The 24,085-nt window shown below is 39.4% G+C and overlaps 1 protein-coding gene across 7 annotated transcripts in view; it reads right to left on the reverse strand.

Annotated features, from left to right (window-relative positions):
* The window catches only part of THADA (THADA armadillo repeat containing), a 368,932-nt gene that overhangs the window by 152,343 nt on the left and 192,504 nt on the right, over window positions 1-24,085 (reverse strand). For all 7 annotated transcript variants that reach the window (XM_074396552.1, XM_074396550.1, XM_074396539.1 and 4 more), the window contains one exon: window positions 22,001-22,169. In XM_074396552.1, the coding sequence (XP_074252653.1) occupies window positions 22,001-22,169 (169 nt within the window). The remainder of the gene's footprint in view (window positions 1-22,000; window positions 22,170-24,085) is intronic.

Raw genomic sequence — 24,085 nt, forward strand, 5'->3', positions numbered from 1 at the left:
AAATCATTTTATGAGACCAATATCATCCCAGCAGAGACTCAACAAGAAAATAAAACTTCAGGCCAATATCCATGATGAACATAGATGCAAAAATCTTCAATAAAATCCTGGCAAACTGACTGCAACAGCACATCAAAAAGCTTATCCATCACGATCAAGTAGGCTTCATCCCAGGGATGCAAGGCTGGTTCAACATGCGCAAGTCTATAAACGTAATTCACCACATAAACAGAACCACATGATTATCTCAACAGATGCAGAGAAGGCCTTTAACAAAATTCTACAGCCCTTTATGCTAAAAACTCTCAATAAACTAGGTATCGATGGAATGGATCTCAAAATAATAAAAGCTATTTATGACAAATCCACAGCCAATATTATACTGAATGGGTAAAAACTGGAAGCACTCCCTTTAAAATCTGGCACTAGACAAGGATGCCCTCTTTCACCACTCCTATTCAATATAGTATTGGAAGTTCTAGCCAGAGCAATCAGGCAAGAAAAAGAAATAAAAGGTATTCAATTAGAAAATGAAGAAGCCAAACTGTCTCTATTGGCAGACGACATGATTGCATATTTAGACAACCCCATCATCTCAGCCCAAAATCTCCTGAAACTCATAAGCAACTTCAGCAAAGTCTCAGGATACAAAATCAATGTGCAGGAATCATAAGCATTCCTATATACCAATAATAGACTTAAAGAGAGCCAAATCAAGAATGAACTCCCATTCACAATTGCTACAAAGAGAATAAAATATCTAGGAATACAACTAACAGAGCATGTAAAGGATATCTTCAAGGATAACTACAAACCACTGCTCAAGAAAATAAGAGAGGACACAAACAGATGAAAAAACATTCTATGCTTATGGTTAGGAAGAATCAATATTTTGAAAATGGCCATCCTGCCCAAAGTAATTTATAGATTCAACACTATCCCCATCAAGCTACCTATGACCCTCTTCACAGAACTGGAAAAAACCACTTTAATCTTCATATGGAAGCAAAAGAGAGCATGCATAGCCATGTCAATTCTAAGGCAAAAGAACAAAGCTGAAGGCATCACACTACCTGACTTCAAACTACACAAGTCTACAGTAATCAAAACAGCATGGTACTGGTACCAAAACAGAGATATAGACCAGTGGAACAGAACAGAGGCCTTGGAGGCAACACCACACATCTACAACCATCTGATCTTTGACAAACCTGACAAAAACAAGCAATGGGGAAAGGATTTCCTGTTTAATAAATGGTGTTGGGAAAACTGGCTAGCCACGTGCAGAAAGCAGAAACTGGATCCCCTTTCCTTACACCTTACACTAAAATTAACTCCAGATGGATTAAAGACTTAAACATAAAACCTAACACTATAAAAAACCTAGAGGAAAACCTAGGCAAAACCATTCAGGACATAGGCAAAGGCAAGGACTTCATGACTAAAACACCAAAAGCATTGGCAACAAAAGCCAAAATAGACAAATGGGATCTAATTAAACTCCAGAGCTTTTGCACAGCAAAAGAAACAATCATTAGAGTGAACTGGCAACCAACAGAACGGGAAAAAATTTTTGTAATCTAACCATCTGACAAAGGGCTAATATCCAGAATCTACAAAGAACTAAAACAGATTTACAAGAAAAAAACAAACCCATTCAAAAGTAGGTAAAGCATATGAACAAACACTTTTCAAAAGATGACATATATGAGGCCAACAAACACATCATTATCACTGGTCTTTAGAGAAATGCAAATCAAAACCACATTGAGATACCACCTCATGCCAGTTAGAATGGCAATCAATAAAAAATCTGGAGACAACAGATGCTGGAGAGGATGTGGAGAAACAGGAACACTTTTACACTGTTGGTGGGAGTGTAAATTAGTTGAGCCACTGTTGAAGACAGTGTGGCAATTCCTTAAGGACCTAGACATAGAAATTCCATTTGACCCAGCAATCCCATTACTGGGTATATATCCGAAGGAATATAAATCGTTCTATTATAAAGACATGTGCACACATATGTTCATTGTGGCACTGTTTACAATAGCAAAGATCTGGTACCAACCCAAATGCCCACTGACGATAGACTGGACAAGGAAAATGTGGCACATATACACAATGGAATACTACACAGCCATAAAAAAAACAATGAGTTCATGTCCTTTGTAGGGACATGGGTGAATCTGGAAACCATCATTCTCAGCAAACTGACACAAGAACAGAAAATCAAATACCACATGTTCTCACTCACAGGCGGGTATTGAACAATGAGAACACATGGACACAGGGAGGGAGCATCACACACTGGGGTCTGTTAGGGGGACTAGGGGAGGGACAGTGGGTGGATAGGGAGTTCGGAGGGATAACATGGGGATAAATAGCAGATACAGGTGACAGGGATGGAGGCAGCAAATCACATTGCCATGTATGTACCCATGCAACAATCCTGCATGTTCTGCACATGTACCCTAGAACCTGAAGTCCAATAAAATATATATGTATTTTAAAAAAGAAAGAACGAAACCAGTCAAAGAGATAATGGAAAGACTAAAAGACAGAAGTAAACATAGAACTACCATGAGGAAATAAGAGGCAGATCTGAGGGGAGGGGAGGATGGGGGAAGAGACACCTTCATTGAGGTAGAAAATTCCATGACAGTGAAATACTTATTTCATCTGTGTCACTAGACATAGGCAACTGAAAATGGAAATCAGTGAACTGGAAAATACATCTGAAGAAATAATCAAGAATAGAGCCTAGAAATAAAAATTGGAGAGAACTGTGAAATGGCAATATTAAAAGAGATGGAGATAAAGAATATTTTGGAATTTAATAAAGATAAGAGCTCATATTAAAAAAACTTCACCATGTTTTGAGTATAATAAATACAACTAATGATCACCTAGGAACATTATTAAAAAACTATAAATCATTCAATAATAGAAAAATCTTAAGTCCCACAAAAAGTAGATAATCTACAAAGGAATGAAAATCAAACTGATGATAGCTGTCTCATTATGACAGATGTCACAGATAATACAATAGTATCTTCCTTTTTCTTTTTAAGATGGAGTCTCACTTTGTTGCCCAGGCAAGAGTGCAGTGGCACAATCTGGGCTTACTACAACCTCTGTTTCCAGGGTTCAAGCGATTCTCCTTTCTCAGCTTCCCAAATAGCTGGGATTGCCTGGATGCACCACCATGCCCCCACTAATTTTAGTATTTTTTGTAGAGATGGGGTTTCTTCATGTTGGCCAGACTGGTCCTTGGTCTCCTGACCTCAGGTGATCTGCCTACCTTGGCCTCCCAAAGTCCTGGGATTATAGTTATGAGCCATCATACCGGCCTAATAATATCTTCAAAGTGTTGAAGGAAATAAGTGTCAACCTGTACAATCTCAACTTGAGGATAAGACAGAAATTAAGTAGACAGAAACTGAAATTGGAAGAAAGAAGTGGGATGCAAGAAAAAATTATGAACAGAGAAACTGGTTAAATCTGTTAGCAAGCATAACTACTGAGTGTAAAATAATAAAACTAACAGCTGATTAAAACCAAGGTAAGCTCAGTAGACAATAACAATGTGGAAGACAGGAAAAGCAAATACAGTATTCTAATGTCCTTATCTTCTGGAGGGGAGAAATAAAGATAATATCTTTAAAATTTTATGGACAACCTCTTAAAAAATAGATATGGATTCTGTAACTTCCAAAAGAATAAGGAAAAAATGAATAAGGATAAATGAATAAGGAAAAAACACACAGAACTATTTAATACAATTGTAAAAGGAAAGAAAACAAGAAGCAAAGAGAAATGTGATAAATAGAAAATGTGAAATAATATAACCAAACAGTTCAATGATATCAGAAATCATAAGTAATATAAATGGATTTAAATAGCCTACTAAAAGACAAGAACTATAAAACCACAATGAGCTATTATAATACTACACACTTACTAGTACAGCAAAGACCCAACAAGCTGATGACAGTAAGTGCTGACGAGGACTCAGAGCAAGCGGAACTCTCATTCACCGCCAGTAGGAATGCAAAATGGTACAGCCATTTTGGAAGATAGCCAGTTTCTTATAAAGTTAAACACAGACTTATCGTATGACCCAGCAATCTGCTAGTTACTTACCCAACTAATTTAAAAACTGATGTTAACATAAAAACCAACGTACAAATATGTAAAGACTAAAAGTGGAAGCAACCAAGATGTCCTTGAATAGATGAATGGGGTAAACAACTTGGTATATCCATAAAATGAAACAGTATTCAGCAATAAAAAGAAGTTATAGCTTCAATATGGATGAATACTAAATGTATTTTCCTAACTGAAAGAAGTCAGAATAAAAAGGTTACACATATTTTATGATTTCATTCACATGACATTCTGGAAAGGGCAAAACCAATCAGTGGTTGCCAGAGGTTTGTGGAGATACAGGAACGCTTAGGGGAAGTGCAACAACTTTTTTAGGGTGTGGAACTAATCTATATAATATCGTAGTGGTGGGTATAGGATGTTATACATTTGTCAAAATGCACACAACTTTATAGTGCAAAAAGTAAAATGTACGCAAATTTTTAAAAACTCAACTAGGAGATTAGGACAATAGAACCCAACTGTGGTGAAAGAATCTAACTGTACTACAAATAACTTTGGAGAATGATGTTCTGACTAGAAACCATAAGACTAAAAACAAAAGAAATGTATACACAGTATTCTAGTATGTAAGGTTTTTTTCTCCCATCAGTATGGGTTAAAAATTCTGAAACATCTGTGCAACTATACTGGGATTGAAGAAGTAAACGAGCAGTAGATGACAGAAGCTAGGTTTCCCACTGTTGGACAAAGGTTACAGATGTGAGAGGAAGAAAGCTAAAATGAACCACATAGTACTAGAGAAGCGTCAAGGACGTCAGTAGGAACTGTTGTTTAGCTTAAATACAGTTGCAGAAGGACAGAAACAGAAACAGGTATGCGTGCATAAATGGGTCAGTATATGTATATATATTTCCTTGCTCTGTCCACCGAGAGGGCCTAGAAACCATGACACCCCAGTAGCCATGAGCATACCCAGTGCCCCGATCTTGGTTTCAAATACCATTCTCCACTAAAAGAAACCAGGTCTCCTTGGAGAAATGACTAATTCCACATCTAGAAAGTAAATATAAAGGTAAGCTTGGAACATCTTATGCCAGAAACGAAGAAAAATGGCCAGGTGCGGTAGCTCACGCCTGTAATCCCAGTTCTTTGGGAGCCCAAGGCAGGCGGATACCTGAGGTCAGGAGTTTGAGATCAGCCTGGCCAAACTGGTGAAACCCTGTCTCTAAGAAAAATACAAAATTAGCTGGGTGTGGTGGTACACGCCTATAGTCTCAGCTACTCGGGAGGCTGGGACAGAAGAATCACTTGAACCTGGGAGACAGAGGCTACAATAAGCCAAGATTGTGCCACTGCACTCCAGCCTGGGCGAGACAGAGTGAGACTTTGTCAAAATAAATAAATAAATGAAGGGAAGAAAAACAAACCGAGAGGATGAAGGCATGTAAAAGGCACCCAGGAGCCAACCTGAGACAGCTCCCAATAGCTAAAGCTGTAACAACTGGAGGAACAAAATAAACAATGTAATACTGGATTACTACCCAAAGTACAAAATAAATATCTTCGAGTCCACACTAATCGAAATAAATAATTGAACAAATAAATAAATGGGAAAGAAGAGACAAATTTCCCACACAGAAGAATTCCAAATAAGTAATGTCCGTATTCACCCCATCCAGCTTCAAAAGGTGAAGCTCAACTTCCTTCCCCCAACCCCCTAAGTGTGGGCTGTACTTAGTGACTTGATTCCAAAAAGTAGAGTACAGGAAAAAAGAAAGGAGAGGAGAGTAACTGCAGTGGAGAAACCTGCCAAACACAACTTCTAAGCCATGTGATTAAGGTTAACATCAACAGCGATAAGCCTTTTTTTCTTTTCTTTTTTTTAGATGGAGTCTCACTCTGTCCCCCAGGCTGGAGTACAGTAGCATGATCTTGGCTCACTGAAACCTCCACCTCCTGGGGCTAAGCAATTCCTTGTCTCAGCCTCCTGAGTAGCTGAGATTACAGATGTGTACCATCACACCAGGCTAATTGTTTTTATTTTATTTATTTATTTTTTTTTTGAGACATAGTTTCACTCTTGTTACCCAGGCTGGAGTGCAATGGCACAATCTCAGCTCACCGCAACCTCCACCTCCTGGGTTCGGGCAATTCTCCTGCCTCAGCCTCCTGAGTAGCTGGGATTACAGGCACGCACCACCATGCCCAGCTAATTTTTTGTATTTTTAGTAGAGATGGGGTTTCACCATGTTGACCAGGATGGTCTCGATCTCTTGACCTCGTGATCCACCCGCCTTGGCCTCCCAAAGTGCTGGGATTACAGGCGTGAGCCACCGCACCAGGCTAATTGTTTTACTTTTAGTAGAGATGGGGTTTCATCATGTTGGCCAGGCTGGTCTCGAACTCCTGACCTCAAGTGATCTGCTCACCTGGGACTCCCAAAGTGCTGGGATGATGGTGTGAATCACTGCACCCAGCCAGTGATAAGTCATATTGATAGCATGTGATAGCATGTATCCTGGATACATGATGAGAATGGCAAATCAGCTTAGTGGTCTGCCTCCCAAAAACCCATAATCCTAGTCTAGTCATTAAAAAAACAAACAGATAAGCCCAAATTGAGGAACTTTTTACAAAGTTCTTTTTACAAAGAAGAAACTGTCACAGACCAAGAGTCTAAGGAGATACGGTATCTAAATGTAATGTGGTGACCTGGATAGGATCCTGACAGAAAAGACAGTAGGTCAAAACTCATGAAATTTGAATAAAACGTGGTGTTGATAGTAATTACTTCCTTAGCCATGACAAATGCTGCATGCGAACGTAAGACAGTAACAATGGGGGAAACTGAGTGAGGGTGAACAGAAACTTTCTGTACTATCCTAGTAACTTTTCAGCACTTAGAAAACTATTCTTAAGTAAGAAGTTTACTTAAAATGAGACAGTAACTATCGGATCGCATACTGAAACAAAATCCCATATATGTTCTTTATGAGAGACAACTAAAACTTGGTGAGACAGAAATAATAAACATAAAATATAAAAGATATTCAAGAAATACCAATCAAAAGAGAGTTGGTATCACCATGTCAATACCAGACAAAAATGGAATTTGAGCCAAAAGGCACTAACAGTTATAAAAGAAAAAAATACTTAATGATAAAAGGGCAATTCTTCCAAAAATGTATAACAATCATGAAGATTCTAGCCACTTCGTGGATACTGCTGCAAACTGCTGCACTAAAATGTATAGAATTAAAGAAGAAACAAGACAAATTCACATATAGGAGCTTTTGACCCATTGCTTATAAAGTGACAGATTAATTAAGTAATACAACACAGTCTTCCAAGCACACAATTTACAAACTACTACACTAACATACCACAAAAATGGCCTCAAAAAAAATCTCAATCTATATAATTATAGATTGTGTTCTCTGATCACAAAATAATACTATAAGAAAATTGTAACAATAAAACCTCAATATAAATGTTTAAATTTCAAAAAATAATCAATGGGTTAAATAATAAATTACAAAAATTTCCAAATACTTAAAAGTGGACAATGAAAGCACCATGTATGAACACTTACGGGATGGGACTAAAATGGCCTTAAATGTACATATTGAAAAAGAAAGATTATTATTAATAAAAGATGCATCTAACCACACAGAGATGACTGACAATATCAAAATCAGTTCTTGGAAAAGTGAATCAAACCAATCAACCTGGGGCTTACTATATGCTTAGCAACAGGTGTTCTGGAGACAGAACATAAGTAAGGCACAATCCCTGAGTCTTCTTGGTGAGAAAAAGAATTAGGTGATAGCTAGAACACAAAGCAATATATGACTTATAGTATTAAGGATCATCATCAGCATTTTAAGCTAAGATAACAAATAATTCACATAATTCGCATCACACCAATCTCCCTGTTGGTCGTGGAAACAAAGGCATAATCAATCACTGAATGTTAGGTTCAGCTGGTCCAACCATCTAGGTGCTAGCTGGGAGCTCTAGTACAGCATCCTGAAAAGGGCTCATCTGAAGTAGTACTTAAACATGAGTGAACATGTGAGTTTAACTGTGGATCTTGTGAAAATGCAGAGGGTTGAGGTAGCCCCAAATGCTGCATTTCTAACCAGTTCTAAGCAATGCTGATGCTGTGGCTACAAGGTTCTCTAAACTGTGCCTGACCTCAGGAAATGAGTGCTTTCTAACACTCCACAGCAACCTATTGCCCCTGTGAAAGGTTGATCCGTTTTAAAAAAAAAAAAAAAAAAAAAAAAAAGGAAGTAGGCCGGTCGCGGTGGCTCAAGCCTGTAATCCCAGCACTTTGGGAGGCCGAGATGGGTGGATCACAAGGTCAAGAGATCGAGATCATCCTGGTCAACATGGTGAAACCCAGTCTCTACTAAGAATACAAAAAATTAGCTGGGCATGGTGGCGCATGCCTGTAATCCCAGCTACTCAGGAGGCTGAGGCAGGAGAATTGCCTGAACGTTCACCAGGAGGCGGAGGTTGCGGTGAGCCGAGATCACACCATTGCACTCCAGCCTGGGTAACAAGAGCAAAACTCTGTCTCAAAAAAAAAAAAAAAGAAGTGAAAAACATTATCAATCCTTAAATTTATGCCAAAATGCCAAAACATACTCACTTGAACATAATTCTGTGGCAGACTTCCTGGTGTTATTTTTTATTTTTTTTTAACCAAAATTTTAGATGCTTTTAGGCCTCTACCATCACTCCCGGTCCAAATTCTCTCTCTCTCTCTCTCTCTCTCTCTCTCACACACACACACACACACACACACACAGGCGCACTACCCACCCCCCACTCCACAACTTCTCTATATGAATTTTAAAATGACCAAACTTACTACAATCAATGCAGTGCTATCTAAGAGTTAACTTCTGAAACGGATAGACAAATGAAAACTATGCATCTCTACTCATCCTCTCCTTTGGGAGGGAGAAGTAAAAATTCAGAGAAACAGCAAGGGAGAAAGAGTAAGGACAAGGGGAGAGTAACAAACTAAATCATACATTTTCCCAGAACGATCAGAAAGACACATTTACTGTACAATATAGTTCCCCTTCTCCAGTGAGGCCCTAGAGCTCCTGAGGAGGGGCGAGGTGCGTGAGCAAGAGCCTACCACTGCTTAGGGATTATAGGCTAGGGGACACTGGTACTGATTTTAATCAGAAAACCACCCAACTCAGTACCCTTTGAATTGGTGGATACGGTTTGTAATTACATCTCTAATTTACTGTTTCCTTTGAAGAACATCAACTCAAATTTCTAGCATCTTCTTACTAAATGTACACACACATATGTATGTTCAATCGTGAATTTTAACAAATTACTGTCTTATATCTGTTTTCCATATTCACATCTAAAAATCAGACCTGATGACTACTGCAATTTTCTCTCAAACTGATGCATGCATACTTCTTTTCAGTGTGAGAAAAATTGGGGGCTGGATGCAGTGGCACATGCCTGTAATCCCAACACTTTGGGAGGCTGAGGCAGAACTGCTTGAGCCCAGGAGTTCAAGATCAGCCTAGGCAACATAGCATGACCCCATCTCCTAAAAAAAAAAAAAATTAAAATAACTAAATAAATTAAATTAAAAAACAATTTGGAGGCCAGGTGCAGTGGCTCACACCTGTAATTCCAGCACTTTGGGAGGCCCAAGGCAGGCAGATTACCTGAGGTGAGGAGTTCTAGATAAGCTTGGCTAACATGGTGAAACCTATCTCTACTAAAAATACAAAAATTGGCTGAATGTGTGGTGCACACCTGTAGTCCTCGCTACTTGGGAGGCTGAGGCAGAAGAATCGTTTGAACATGAGAGGTACAGTTTGCAGACAGCTGAGATCGCACTACTACTCTTCAGCCTAGGTGACAAAGTGAGACTCATGTCTCAACATGGTTTCACCATGTTGGTCAGGATGGTCTCGATCTCTTGACCTCGTGATCCACCTGCCTTGGCCTCTCAGAGTGTTGGGATTACAGGCGTGAGCCACAGCACCAGACTGTCTAAAGATTTTTTTAAAGGCTTAAGAAGTGAATAAGAAAAAAAAGTGTCAAATAGTACATGTAAGATGTTAATTATACTAATCTCTTTGAAGATTAACAAAGGTGATGGAATTTTCTGGCATTTGTAAACTCTTAAAATTAAGTTTAAAAAAAAAAAAAAACTCTTAAATCCATTTGGTATTAAAAGAAAAAACTCCAAACAAACAATTTTAGACTCCTTTTTAGAAATATCATTCTTAGGAAGCTAACGAAAAATGTCCTCCTCACTAGAAATTTTACTTCATAAAGATTTAAAAGGCATCCCAAATAGGAAAATGACCGAAGTTCTAAACACCTATTCCATATGAATGGGGGTTCAGCATTAAATATCAGCATGAAACATCTGATATCTGAGGCCTATACATACCTCAGCAACTGCTTCAGAGTGCTACCAATTCAAGACTATAATACACGACCCACTAATTTAATAAGGAAAAAAGTGGAGGATGAGGCAGGAAGGCAACAGTCTATCCACATTCGGCAAAAAAGATGAACGTTTTCAAGTGCAAATTTATACCTCAATTAATAATCCCATTCACTTGATGTGAAGAGAAGGCACAAAATATACATGCTACTGACAGTAACAAGAGAAATTCGAGTAAGATTTAACTATGTTTTTTCCAAACATATGCCATATCCAAAACAGAAAGACTTCATTTTAATAGATGCAGTTTTCCTTTTTTTTTCCTAAACAGACAAAGAAAAACATGTATAAGAATCATTTGACAATTTCTAAAAGCAATATTAAGGATACGCTTTCAAAGCTCTTATTTGTATTAACACTTTGTATTATGTATTGACAGTAGTGACAGACTACTGACTTTCTAGATATTTACATATATGAGGTATATATTATATTTAAGAGTCTTTTAAAAAATAATATTAACGTAATTACTATCTCTACCATGTATTTTCAGTACCTGTTAGATTTATTCACCAGTGTCCTTTCTGAGCTATGAATCTGGGAATATGGAGAAAGCTGTATGCTTAACTCAAAGAAAAAATTTTTATATTCTGTGTTAAGTTTTCGGCAGAACCTCTGTTCTTAGAGAAGATTTCTTCACACGGCCTCTTGTCCCCCACCCAAGAGAGGATCAGTGAAATAGACAACAACTGTACCTAGCAATTCATCAGTGTTTCAAGTAAAGAAGTGAGAAAATTTTAATTATGTGTTATTTTCCAAAGCTTCCTTAGGTAAACAGAACCTAGAATTGTATTATACTCTCTGACTCTGGGGAGAGGAGGATTCAGTTTCAACTATACATAATGAAAATGGATCAGAGGCAGGTTGGAACAAGGACATGAAGCAAGCTATAAACAGCCAGGATTTTAAAAGTGAGCTGGCTTATATGTTCACAGCATGTTTCCAGCAGAAAGGGAGAAAGAGAGGAAAGAAAGTGCTTCCTTAGTGACTCCAGTCTGAGTGTTGTATCCCCCTGCCTTTTTACTTATGCCTATGCACAGCTCACCGTAGTGTGCTGAGCCACAACTTGTACCTGGGTCAGGAATGGTTTCTTTTGAGGCTGTTGATATTTTAAAAACTGTATCTCACCTCGTCCCACAGGATGATGGGGAAAATCCACTGGTACCAAGGAACAAAGGTTCTCAACTAGGGGTAATTTTTGCCCCTGCCTCCGGCACCCCCACCCCTAAGAGAATATAGAGAAATGTCTTGAGACATTTTGGGTGGTTGTTGTCACAAATGAAGGAGGAATGCTACCAAACACATTGCACAGGGCAGCCACCCACAACAAAGAACGTCAACAGTGCCAAGGTAGAGAAGCCCTGCCACAGAAGCAAAGGTGAAGTGGGCGGCGATACAGAGAAATGTAAGAAGGTCATGAACAATCATACAGTCTCAAATAGGAAAAGAGTTTCACGACTTACTTAAACTTTCCTTTAGGCCTGTGTGTTGATTTTACTTCAGGGCTCTGGGGTAGCTGCCAAATTGGCTATACTCAACCACAGTGCTTTTAAATGGTCAGCTGAGTCCTCAGTAACTCAAATACATCAGGTGCCATAAATATATCTAAGAGCTACAGAACAAGTACATAAACTGTGCAATCTCAAATATGCTACCCCAACAAAAACAAAAGTATTACCTTTTGCCTTTCCCATTTGCATATACTAAAAACAAACAGCAACAAATAATACTATTTTTATTGGATGGGAACCACCAAACAAATCCCTTCACATTCTGGAACCACATACCATCAGATATTTTACTGGTATTCTAGGAAATGACAAGTCTGACAGGGTACCCACTGTGGGATGTTTTGTTATGTTCAATTTTTAAAGTATATACAGAATTATCTTCAGTCACATGAAGTCCCAAACAATATAAGTGGGATGGCTGGGAGGGGATGGAAAGCATGTCTTTCAAGATGAAAAAAAAAAAAAAAAACTTGGAAAGTGCCAGATTAATCTATCTAGGAGGATCCTATATCTCCTTTCACTTTATGAACTTCAAATTTCTCCCTTCCCATGATAAAAGAGTTCCTTGTCTCAGACAGTGTGAGAAACTGATTCATCAAGTTTCCGATAGGGTCTGAGGGAGAGGATGTAATTCAAAACAAAACAGGTGCAAGGAATAACAACCCGATAGGCAGGAACTCTGCTCTTAAAAATCTGAGCTAATCTCAGCTCTTACAATGTTTAACATGATCTACAGGAAGGCAGAGAAGAGAGTGACTGACCGGAGGAACCTCTCTGTGAAATATGATAACACATAAAGTCAAAACTGCTGAAAATGGACTTATTTCTCTCATGCACTCACATATCAATAGGAATCCTCACGTTTTACAGTATTATTTCAATGTACAACATTAATTTTTTTAAACACAGTTTTCTTTAGCTCAAGATCTTTTACTCACCATCTACATCAATGATTCTTACATTTTTTAATCATAACTCCCCCACCCCCACCCCCACCAGTAGCAGTGCTGGTGGCAGTAACAGCAAGTATTAATAATAGCAACTAACATTTACTGAGAAATTACTATATACCAGAGACCTTACTACCCATTTCCCACATATTAACTCATTTAATCTTCACAGCCACCCTATGAAGTACTTTTATTTTCTCATTTACAGAGAAAGACATAGAGGCACCGAAATTAAGTAACTCACCCAAAATAACAGCTAGCAAGCAGCAGAGTTAGGCTCTAGATGGAGACAAGCTGGCTCCAGAGTCCGCTCTTACCTATTACCTGAGCACATGCTCCCAGCTTTTGTGTACTTATTAACTTAGAAATTATATACTACTCTATTAATTCATTATGTGCATTACATGTCAAACATCAAATAAGAGCTAAAAGCCAGGTAAACCTGTAGTCCAAGCTCTCTGGAAGCTGAAGCAGGGGGATCACTTGAGCCTGGGAGTTCAAGGCCAGCCTATGTACCATAGAGAGACCCTAGTATCTAAAAATAACCATAATAATAAAAAACACACTAACATATTCCTCCACATACATTACTGTCTCACAGGCCCCACTTTGAAGGCTACAGGCCTACAGAACCCAAACTGCTTGGTGTGGCATTTGCGGTCGCTCACATGCTGACCTGCACCCACACTGCCATTCACACATCCTCTCTCCTTGACGCAACCGACTGGTTTGTTCATTGCCTCCTGCAAACACTTTCTGATGCCCTCCTTCATGCCTGCTCATCCCATGTCCCTTGCCTTAGAAAGCTAGTTTAAAGGTTTCTCTCAAGGCCCAATGTTCCCCCTGAGGCCTTCTCTGACCTCTCCAGCCCATCCTGGTCTTGCCTCTCAGATGTGTGTGATCTGGGCTACATGCTTGGTGCACATACACGTAGCCATGTTATTTCTGTGCAGCTGTCTGCAGTGTCAACGGTTTATTTTCCAGGTTGCTCATAAGCTTCTTGAGAGCAGAGGATATGCTATAAATTAACTTTTCTTTGTATTCTCCATAGTACCTGACATAGTATGATGTACTTAACTTTTCAATAAATATTTGCTAAACAGAAGAATAAACATTCTCCATATTTACTCTACATCTCTAAGGCCCAGGTCCAGAGAGTTAAGGTAAAGGTCATACTAGAAAGCAGAGGAAGTTAATATGATGGATACTTTGCTCTTTGCCTAAGCTCATCAGAACCATGACAGACTGACCTGAATTTATTCACTGTGATTTCAGAGCAGAAGGGCTTGAAAGTCCCCAGCAATCCTGGCATCTGTAGTATGACAACTTCACTTTAGGGAGCTCTTAAGTTTCTAAAGTACAGCATGCTTCCTGGCCTTGTTTATCCATGACTACCCGCTCTATTGGCACTTTCCTATGGGTAAAAATAGTCTCAGATATACACTTGGTATATCTGCTCACCGATGTCTGAAGCCAGCAGTTTCAGAAGAAAAGACGTCTACTCTTTATCTTTATTCAAAAAATAAGTTTTCCCATGTCTTGTGATAGAATTTGCTCAAATGTTATTTCCAATGGTGACTACTCTGACATGCCAACTGCCCTCCTCCTCTACCTATTCCTGATTCCCTGTAGCCTACTCTGTTTGTTCTTTTGTCTGCAACAATTATTACCTTCTAACTATCTAACTTACCTATTATATTTACTACAGTAATTTCCGGTATGTTTTATTCAATGTTTATTTCTTGAACATTTCTTACTGTCTCCCTGCTGCTGGAATATAAGTGCACTGAGAGCAGTGATCTTGGAAGGCAACAATCTGTTTCGACTGTTCTGATGCAGTCTAAGTACTCACAACAGTGCTTGGCATGTAGCTGGTGCTCATTAGCAGTTGTCAAATGAATGAATAAATAGATGATATCAAGTCCCATTTTACTCACAACCTGAAGGCCCCAGAGAGAACCCATCTCCCCTGACAATATTCCTTTTCCTCATCCAGAGAAGCACAGGCTCAAAAGCTTCAAACAATCCTAAGCTTGAATCTCAGTTTTGCTTTTTACCATTTAATCTTGCATAACTTTAGTGAAACCTCACAACCCCTCTCGCTCTGTTTTCTCACCAGTAGGATGGGAATAACGCCTATCCTCCAGAAGAGGCTCTGTAGGAACTCAGTAACTGTTATATCACACACACATTTTTTCTCTCTCTAACTAAAATATATATATATATATATATCCTGCTTTTGCCATTAGTTCCCCTACTGTAATCTTGAACAGTAACAAAATCCTGAGGACACATCAGCTGGCAAATCTCTAAGTTCCACATGCCCCTGAGTTCTGAGCACCTCACAACAGCAGTACATTGCCTGGGGAACAATGACGGTGCAGTCCAGTCAATGGTCCAGAACCTGGCAGCCAAGAGCCATCTCCAACACCCAGAAAAAGCTCCCTAAGTAACAGATACCAAATAAAAGCTTTTGGATGTTTATAAGGAAGGGATTAATTCATCTTCAAAAGGAGCATTTTAATTAAAAATGACTTTTCTGGGCTTATATCCAGAAAGGAATATATTGCCAAAAGGTAAGATTTAACAAGGTTTAGTTCTTTCTTTCATTTTTTTAAAGAGCCCAGTGCTTCCCAATCCTTTTCACATCAAGGCACACATAGAAAGTAATCTTTCTTTGGCACTCTGGGATAAAACCAACGATGCTGCTCCCAGCTGCAGGTGACTGCCTAGAGGCTCCGGCCCTGCCAGGCCACACTCTGACTCCCTGAGAGCTGAAGGAATCGATACATACCTTGGCACAACCATAGCCACCCCACTGGAGAAACTCTGCCTTAACCCTTCTTGGACTGGGGACCTTTCTAGCAACAGACTTTTCTCCTTTCACAGTAACACAAGTCCTCAAAAAGGAGGAATAAATCTGGCCACCTGACAAGTGTGAGCATTTTCTTTAAATTATGACTCATTCCAGAAAAAAAGCACACAGACCAGAAATCCATTTATAACATCAGCATAGTTTCATGCTTTTGTTTTTGATTTTCCATTCTGAAATATTTTCAAGGCATAAAACAAATAACAATGGAGAAGGCCAACATCTTAGGTTGCCAAATGGAATCTATTAAGGAATGTTCCATCTCTGGACAACTGGACTATTTTATTTTAGGTTTCACAATTTTGTACTTTTAAGAAATATAAATGATATTAATATCCTTAAAGCATTAAGACACTGTCTTAGCATGGTTACATTTTTAAAAGATGGAAATGATAATTCTTTTTTATTTAATCACAAGGTTTGATGCAACAGGAATATTAATAGAAATACATTCTATAAATGTTCATTTGCGTCCTTATTTAAGGAACTCCAGGGGAGTTGACATTTAAGGCTACCTCTATCACTGATTGGCTATTTGCTTCCACTGCTCCTGTCTGTAGCACAGAGTGAAGGACAGTTGGTTCAATCCCTGCTTCTTGCACAGTGATTCCTTGATACAACTAGCTGGCTGAACTGGGCTATCTTTACTTCTTTCTTTCTTTTCTGGTTTTCTTTCCATAAAGGTAAGGCTAAGTTAAGGTCTACTCCAACTTCAGTCTTCCTGTGTCCCATCCAGCCCAACACTACTGTTCCCATCACGTAAAGATTCTGGCTCTACAGCAAACACAGAGTATATCAGAGCGTTCCAGACTCAAGCAGAAATGGCCTCAGTTTCAGTCTCCTTTTAGGCGTGATGCCCTATCTGGCTGTATATCTTCTGTCTCCTCTTCACTTCTGTTACTCTTAGTCCCCAAGGGCTCACTTGGCTTCTAATCCCCAGCTCTCTTTAAGTTTGCCTCAAAGGCAAACTGCTTGTGTTTTCATGACTGCCCAGAACAGGGTAAGCAAGCTATATTGTCTGCTGAATTAAATTCAGTCTTGACCACCTTCTCATGGTCCTATCAGCTCCTAGATCTAGGATCCATAACTCCTATGGTTACCCAAGTTTGAGAGGTTTTGTCAAACGCTTAAGGATGATAGAAAGTGTGGCAACAGTGGACCTGGCTATAGCTTAGGTTCCAAGGGAGGAACTGTATTTCCAGATACAGATTTAGTAGTATTAAATGGAAGACAAAAGAGAAGTGATGAGAGAGAGATGAGTGGAGAGGGGAGGGTACAATATACCTTTTATGGGCCACAGCTTCCTTGGGTTTCACTGCCTTCTGTCTCAGTAACACTAATGGATTTGCTTTGTTTCCACTGTATCATAACATACCTAATTAAATTTAGGAGAGCAACTAAGTGATAAAGTTTATCTTTAGATGTATTCTTGGTTCATTTTCCCTAGCCATAAAAAGTTGCTATTCACATCAATCAGAGACAGCACATTCTAAAGAAAAGAGGAACATGGGCCTTAGAGTTTAATAGCTTATCTTGCCCAGGCGTAGTGGCTCATGCCTATAATCCCAGCACTCTGGGAGGTGGGCGGATCACTTGAGGTCAGCAGTTCAAGACCAGCCTAGCCAACATGGTGGACCCCTGTCTCTACTAAAAACACAAAAATCAGTTGGGCATGGTGGCGGGCCTGTATTCCAAGCTATCTGGGAGGCTGAGGAAAAGAATTGCTTAAACCCAGGGAGCGGAGGTTGCAGTGAGCCAAGATAGCACCATTGTACTCCAGCCTGGGTGACAGAGTGAGACACCGTCTTAAAGAAAAAAAATGCTAAATTAAAGGGCATAGATGGTCTTTCATTTGTACATAACAACAACAACAGCAACAAAAGCCACACATACAAAACAGACAGGAAATGAAAAAACTGAAAATTCAACTGTTATTTCAAATGGCATACATTTCCTTATGAATCACCAAAATGTGAGTTACGTACCAAAGAATCAGAATAAACCCTTCCTCATGATTGTTGGCCAAGCTTCTCCTCAATATTAGAGAATTTTCTGAACTCCAGTATGACTTCTTGAGAGTGATAAGTAACCTAGTAATAATGTTAAGTCCCCAACATTAAGAGTTTTGGCAACAAAAACAGAAGGTTAATTCTACTTAAAAGACAGAGCAGCCCTGCTAGTGACGTTACCAAATGAGGTACTGTCCATGGCTCTTACCTAGCCTTTACTGAGATTTAATGTCATTTACCCCTGGCTTTCATGAATCTGCTGTATAACCTCACCTTTTCTAATGTGTGTTACTTCCAAACATTTCAACACAGCAATTATGAACCTCTGGTTTTTAAAATGATTAAGAAACGAATCCCACATGTGGTATAATTTGAGTCTTCCATAGTCCCAGAAAATTCAGAGATCAGCATATTTCTTGTTTTCAAGGTATACTATAGAAATACTCTGAGATTTGATATATTTATGTAAACATTTTCAAAGCAGTCAAAATGCATAATTCAAGAAAATGTTCTGTGAAAGAATTTGTTTTTTGATTATAAAATGATTTCCTGCTTTTGAAAAAAATAGCAATTTTGTATTTACTTAGCTGGCTCTGAAGGTCCAAAGGAGATTATCATTCCTTTCAATCCCTAACATCTCTTTTCCAGGTGCAGGCTTTTTAATGATTTCAAAAGTAGCGTTATGTGGAGAAGGAATCTAGAAGCTATAGAAAGGAAAGAGAAAAAGAGCCCCCCCCAACTTAACCCCTATGTTTTCCCCATAACGAACCACAGGATGGACGGAACTAGGACAACACAGGTGTAGCACTCCAAAGAACATGCCAGAAAGACTTTCCACATCTCTTTGACTTCTTTTTTTCAGCCAGGGTAAACCTTGATAAAGGCAGGAATCTGTCTGACAAACGTGAGTACGATACCCACGGCCACATTTGCTGGCTTTTATCCAACAAGCCCTTCATCTCACCAACACTTAGGAACAAGAGCAACTGCCACAACCACCCCAGAGTTACAGGGTTTTAACCTTTCCACGGGATTTCACATTTTATCTAGCAGAAAATATAAACTTAAGAATATCAAAAGCAGCCCAGAGACAGAGAAAATGACCATGTTTTGTTGCTGGGCAGACCGGGGAAGCACAGAAAGACCTGCCAGTAGTGGGTGTGGAAAACGAGGTTGGGAGGCTCATTTGGACAACTGTGAGAGAGTCCAGGAAGCAACTCCAACCAAACTACTTGGACAAAGTTCAGCAACAAGCGGATCTTCACTAAAGAAAATCTGACGGATGATTCCCTGGACAAGCTAGGCCTTCCTTTTAACTCCGATATGGTTCATGCTTTGAAAAGGCTGTTCTACATTCCTCATCATTCCAGCCTTGCTCTTTTGAAGCAGCAGCAGTCTGACACAATCAAGAGACGTAAATTGCATGACACAGCAAATAATAATCTTTGGGCCACCACAGTCCATCTTTAAGACTAAGACAATAACCCTGCTCCTCTCTTCATCACAGAGATGTAGTGAGAACTCAAGGGAGATGAGTGCTCAAGAATTTATACTAAAGAAACCACCTAAGACCTATAAAGTATATAATACAGACCAGAAGATCTCAAACTGCAGTCTGGGACTATGCAATCTTTTCAAGAGGTCCACAAGACAAATTATTTTCAAGTGATGCTAACAAAATAGTTTCCTCTTTTGTTCTCATTCTCTCAAAGTGTACAGTGGAGTTTACAAGAGGCCACAAGGTGTGTGATGAAGTCATTATTTTTATGACCAATGCAATATGTGCTTCTAAGTCCTTGTGTTTTAATATTTTCTCAAGTTTCTTTCTTTTTTTTTCTTCTTTCTTTTTTTTTTGAGACAGAGTCTCACTCTGCTGCCTGGGCTGGAGTACAGTGGCATGATCCTGACTCACTGCAACCTCTGCTTCTGGGGTTCAAGTGATTCTTGTGCCTCAGCCTTCCAAGTCAAGTAGCTGGGACTACAGGTGTGCACCACCACACACAGTTAATTTATGCATTTTTAGTGGAGATGGGTTTCGCCATGTTGGCCAGGCTTGCCTTGAACTCCTGGCCTCAAGTCATCCATCCAACTCAGCCTCCCAAAGTGCTAAAATTAGAGGCATTAGCCACTGCACCCAGCCTGTCTCAAGTTTACTTTCTAATTAAATATTGATAGACAAAACTCTCCAGGAGCCACAACAGCTGTTAAGAATGTAAACAGGTCCCGAGACTAAGTTGAAAACTGCCAACCTAGAACTTCAGTCCCACCCAAACTAGCAGTTCCCACCCAGGCTACCATCTCACCCACTGGGAACCTGTACACTGCTCTCTTTGCATGGGAGACTCCTTCCCTTCCTTTACTTGGCTAACCTCTTTCAGCCTCTGCTTAGATGTCGCCTCCTCTGGGACATTTTCCCTGTTTTTCCAGACAAGTCTGGTGGTCCTGCTATGTGCTCACCCAGCACTTAGCACACTGCATTGTGATTGCTTATTTTCTGGTTCTTGTCTTTGGCTCCTTCAAGGCAAAAATGACTTATTGCTACTGGACTGTGACACAGTGGTACACAGTAGACATTCAGTAAATATTTGTTAAATATAGAAAACAACCAAGGAACAGCCAGGCACAGTGGCTCACGCCCATAATCCCAGCACTTTGGGAAGCCGAGGTAGGTGGATCACTGGAGGTCAGGAGTTTGAGACCAGCCTGGCCAACATGTCGAAACCCCATCTCTACTAAATATACAAAAATTAGCGAGTGTCGGGGGTGGGGGCAGGCTTGTAATCCCAGCTTCTTGGGAGGCTGAGGCACAAGAATGGCTTGAACCCAGGAGGTGCAGCTTGCAGTGAGCCAACATCACACCACTGCTCTCCAACCTGGGCAACAGACACTGTCTCAGGGAAAAAAAAAAAAAAAAAAAAAAAAGTTCTATCTTGCATTCTTATTACCTAGGGGAAATTAATTATGAAATAATTAGTTTTCTTTATCGTATAGGTCTATTTAAATTAATAATAACAATAATGATTATCTGTATATCTTGCAGCACACCAGGCACTATTCTAAGCACATCATATGTATTAATTCACTTGGTCCTCACAAAGTCCCTATGAGGTATATGCTACTATTATCCTCATTTTAAAAATGAAGACACAGATGTGTAAGTAATGAGGGGTAGATCTGAGATTCACACCCAGGCAGCCTGGCTCCAGAATTTCATCTTGTTAATCACTCCACACACTGCCTGCCATGTCAGCAGTGTCGAGCTCAGGCTTATAACATGTATTGAGATCTTAAGGCTGTCTCTCAACTCTGTTCATAAACCAGGAACATGACCTGACATTTATGTTCCACTCCTAGCCCCATGCCTGTGTGAGCGACTATAGCAGCCATGTGAACAGAAGATCTCACCCATATTACCTGTCCTCAAGTTAGCGCCGAAATAGGATAGGTTCACTAAAAAGTCTCTTTCTCGTTTACTTTTTATATGTTACTTTTTTCTAGAAGAAATGTTAGGTTAAAAACAATAAACTTGTACATTTATTGAGAATACTAAGTTTTTTTGGTAGGTCGGGGAAAACAGGAAAGTTCAATCCTTCCTCATACTAAGGTGCTGTGCCCCAGGGCAGACTCTCCCTGATGTGTGTAACTCTTCCTGCGCCTCTCAGGCTACCCTCTCTCAAGAAATGCTGTCAGTTTCACTCTAAATAGGTAGTGGCCCAAAATGTTCTGCAGGCATACTTGATGGAAAAGACAAAGTTTTATCTGGTTCAGAGAGGTAAGGCCAAGTGGGAGAAAGTGTACTGTAGAAAACACAGGGTGTATTACAAAAAATAATCTGAGAGAATCACAATGTAACACTGTAGTGATATTTGGGATGAGAAAAGCATAACTAGGAGATACCTGATCTTTCAGAAGTAAAAAAAAAAGTTCTACTGATAAAGTTAAAGGCCTGTGTATCAAATCTTCACCAGCTGACAGTACACAAGAAACCAAAGTTCATCTTATGATGTTTGACAGAAGTCACACATAGCAACTTTACTTACCTGGAGAAGTGTCCCATGAATATGGTTTTGCCGGAAACACTGGTCAGTGCAGCTGGGGAGTGTGGCCAACAGGGTTTGGATGGTATTAGGAATATGATCTATCATAACAAATGGGACCAAGGCACGAGCTGCCATTTCACGGGAGTGGTAGACAGGTGAGCGACCACACCTGGGGAGAAACAAAAACACAAGACCATTCTACAGTCATGTCCACATCTGTGACTTTGTATCTACTTAACATTCTATCTAGCTTGGGTTGGAACATCCAGGGGCTGGGAAGAGACAGGAGCTGCTCCTTATTCCAAATGATGTTTTGTTTCTGCATTAGTTCTACAGGTGACTTTGCTTTGGTTAAAAACATCATTAGCATCCGTAATTCTTTATCATGAAGATTAAATGTAGGCAGGCTTGGGAATAAGACAATAAACAGAGAGTAGCAAAAAATAACTTACTCATTAACTGTTTACTGTGTATTTATGATAAGCAAAGGCACCATGATAAGCGCCATAAAAAATAAGACAGTTATCATCGTCTGTGAAGAGCCCATACTTGGGTTGGCCAGAGGAAAAGTACATTTGAAAAAAATGACCCAAAGTACGAGACAGTGTAGGAAAAGTGAGAAGCAAGTGACCTTGACATTATAACTATAGAAAATCAAAAAAAGGATGGAACTTAGGAAAGCAAGCATGATTCAAGTAGGCCAAGAAAAATCTGAAGTCATTTCAACCAGGGACAACGTGCTATAAAACAAGTGTAGAAATATTCAAGGTATAGGTAGATATGTCTGAATAATGCAGAGGTTCATAAATAACAGTAAAAGTTAAGGCTGAGAAGTGGGTGGGGCCACACTGGGGAGTGCCACAGATGGCATAGTACATGGTCTGAACTTATTGTTAAGAGAATAAGAGATGGACCTTCAAATCACCAAATCCTTGCCTCTGGGCTGACTCACACCCAAAGAGGAGGAATAAAAGTCCTGGACAAGTGCTATTTTGAGATTCTACGAAGGTCATTGTAAAGTCAGGTCATTTAAAGCCTCTTGACTTTATAAACATGCAGAACCTGAAAGACCTTAACCATTTTGTTGAAACTGTGCACTGTAAAGCCTTCACAGATAAGAGACTGATGATTTGAGAGGAAAGTCCAATATGGTAAGTACCAGTTTAAATAAGTTCTTGACTAGAACTCTCAAGACTTCATGATTTTTCATCCAATTAAAAAAGTAACTCAATTTAGAGAAATACCTTAGATGACAAAAACAGGAAAGACCAGAAGAGGGTAGACTCTGCAGAGAAAAATAGATGGTCTCTTGACTTTTTCAAAATTTGAATCAGTGTTCACAAAGGAATTACTTGGTAAGAACTAGGCCATTAGGGCCACATGGCCATGTTGGCTTAGGAAGTAGAGGGATAGGGCCCTACTACAGCAATATTTCTAACTCCCTACAGGTTATCGCCAACATTTATTTTAATGTGACAACAGAAAAACAGATATAATTTCTGTACAAATAGAACAGCCTGAGCAGAATTTCATCATGGTGTTGGGGGAGGTAGGGAAAGAGAAGAAAGACGCATGGAGTACGTTTTTTTCTAAAAAAAAAGTGTCATTTTTTTCCCCCCTACGACAGTTAGGTCTGTCAGGTAGGTCCAGCAGCACACATAGTTTCAGGATGGAGAAGAAGTCACCTCACATTTCTGTGGGAAAATAGAGAGCTATGGTTACAGTAGATAGTTGGACAGTTCCCCACAACTCATCCATTTTCTCAATTATTCTTTTTAAATGATTAAATGTTTAATCCATAATTGGCAAATACAGAAAAATGTTTGCTTTGGCCTATAGGGAATGGTAGGGGTGGGAGTCAGGGAGAAACTTCACTTGATCAAAAAAAAAAAAAAAAAAAAAAAAAAAAAAACCTCTGAAAATGTTTTGAGATTTAATTAGCAGATGACCTCACTCAGTACGGCACAGTCATTTATTGGAAGCTTCTCCTACGGTCTGTACCCTACCTCTCCAACACACACACACACTTTGTGTTACAGTGTGTTTTATGTTACCAAAAGGGCTCTTGTATATAAATGTTTCTTT

Source organism: Saimiri boliviensis, chromosome 1 (assembly GCF_048565385.1).
Source record: "Saimiri boliviensis isolate mSaiBol1 chromosome 1, mSaiBol1.pri, whole genome shotgun sequence".
In the NCBI taxonomy this organism is placed as follows: domain Eukaryota; kingdom Metazoa; phylum Chordata; class Mammalia; order Primates; family Cebidae; genus Saimiri; species Saimiri boliviensis.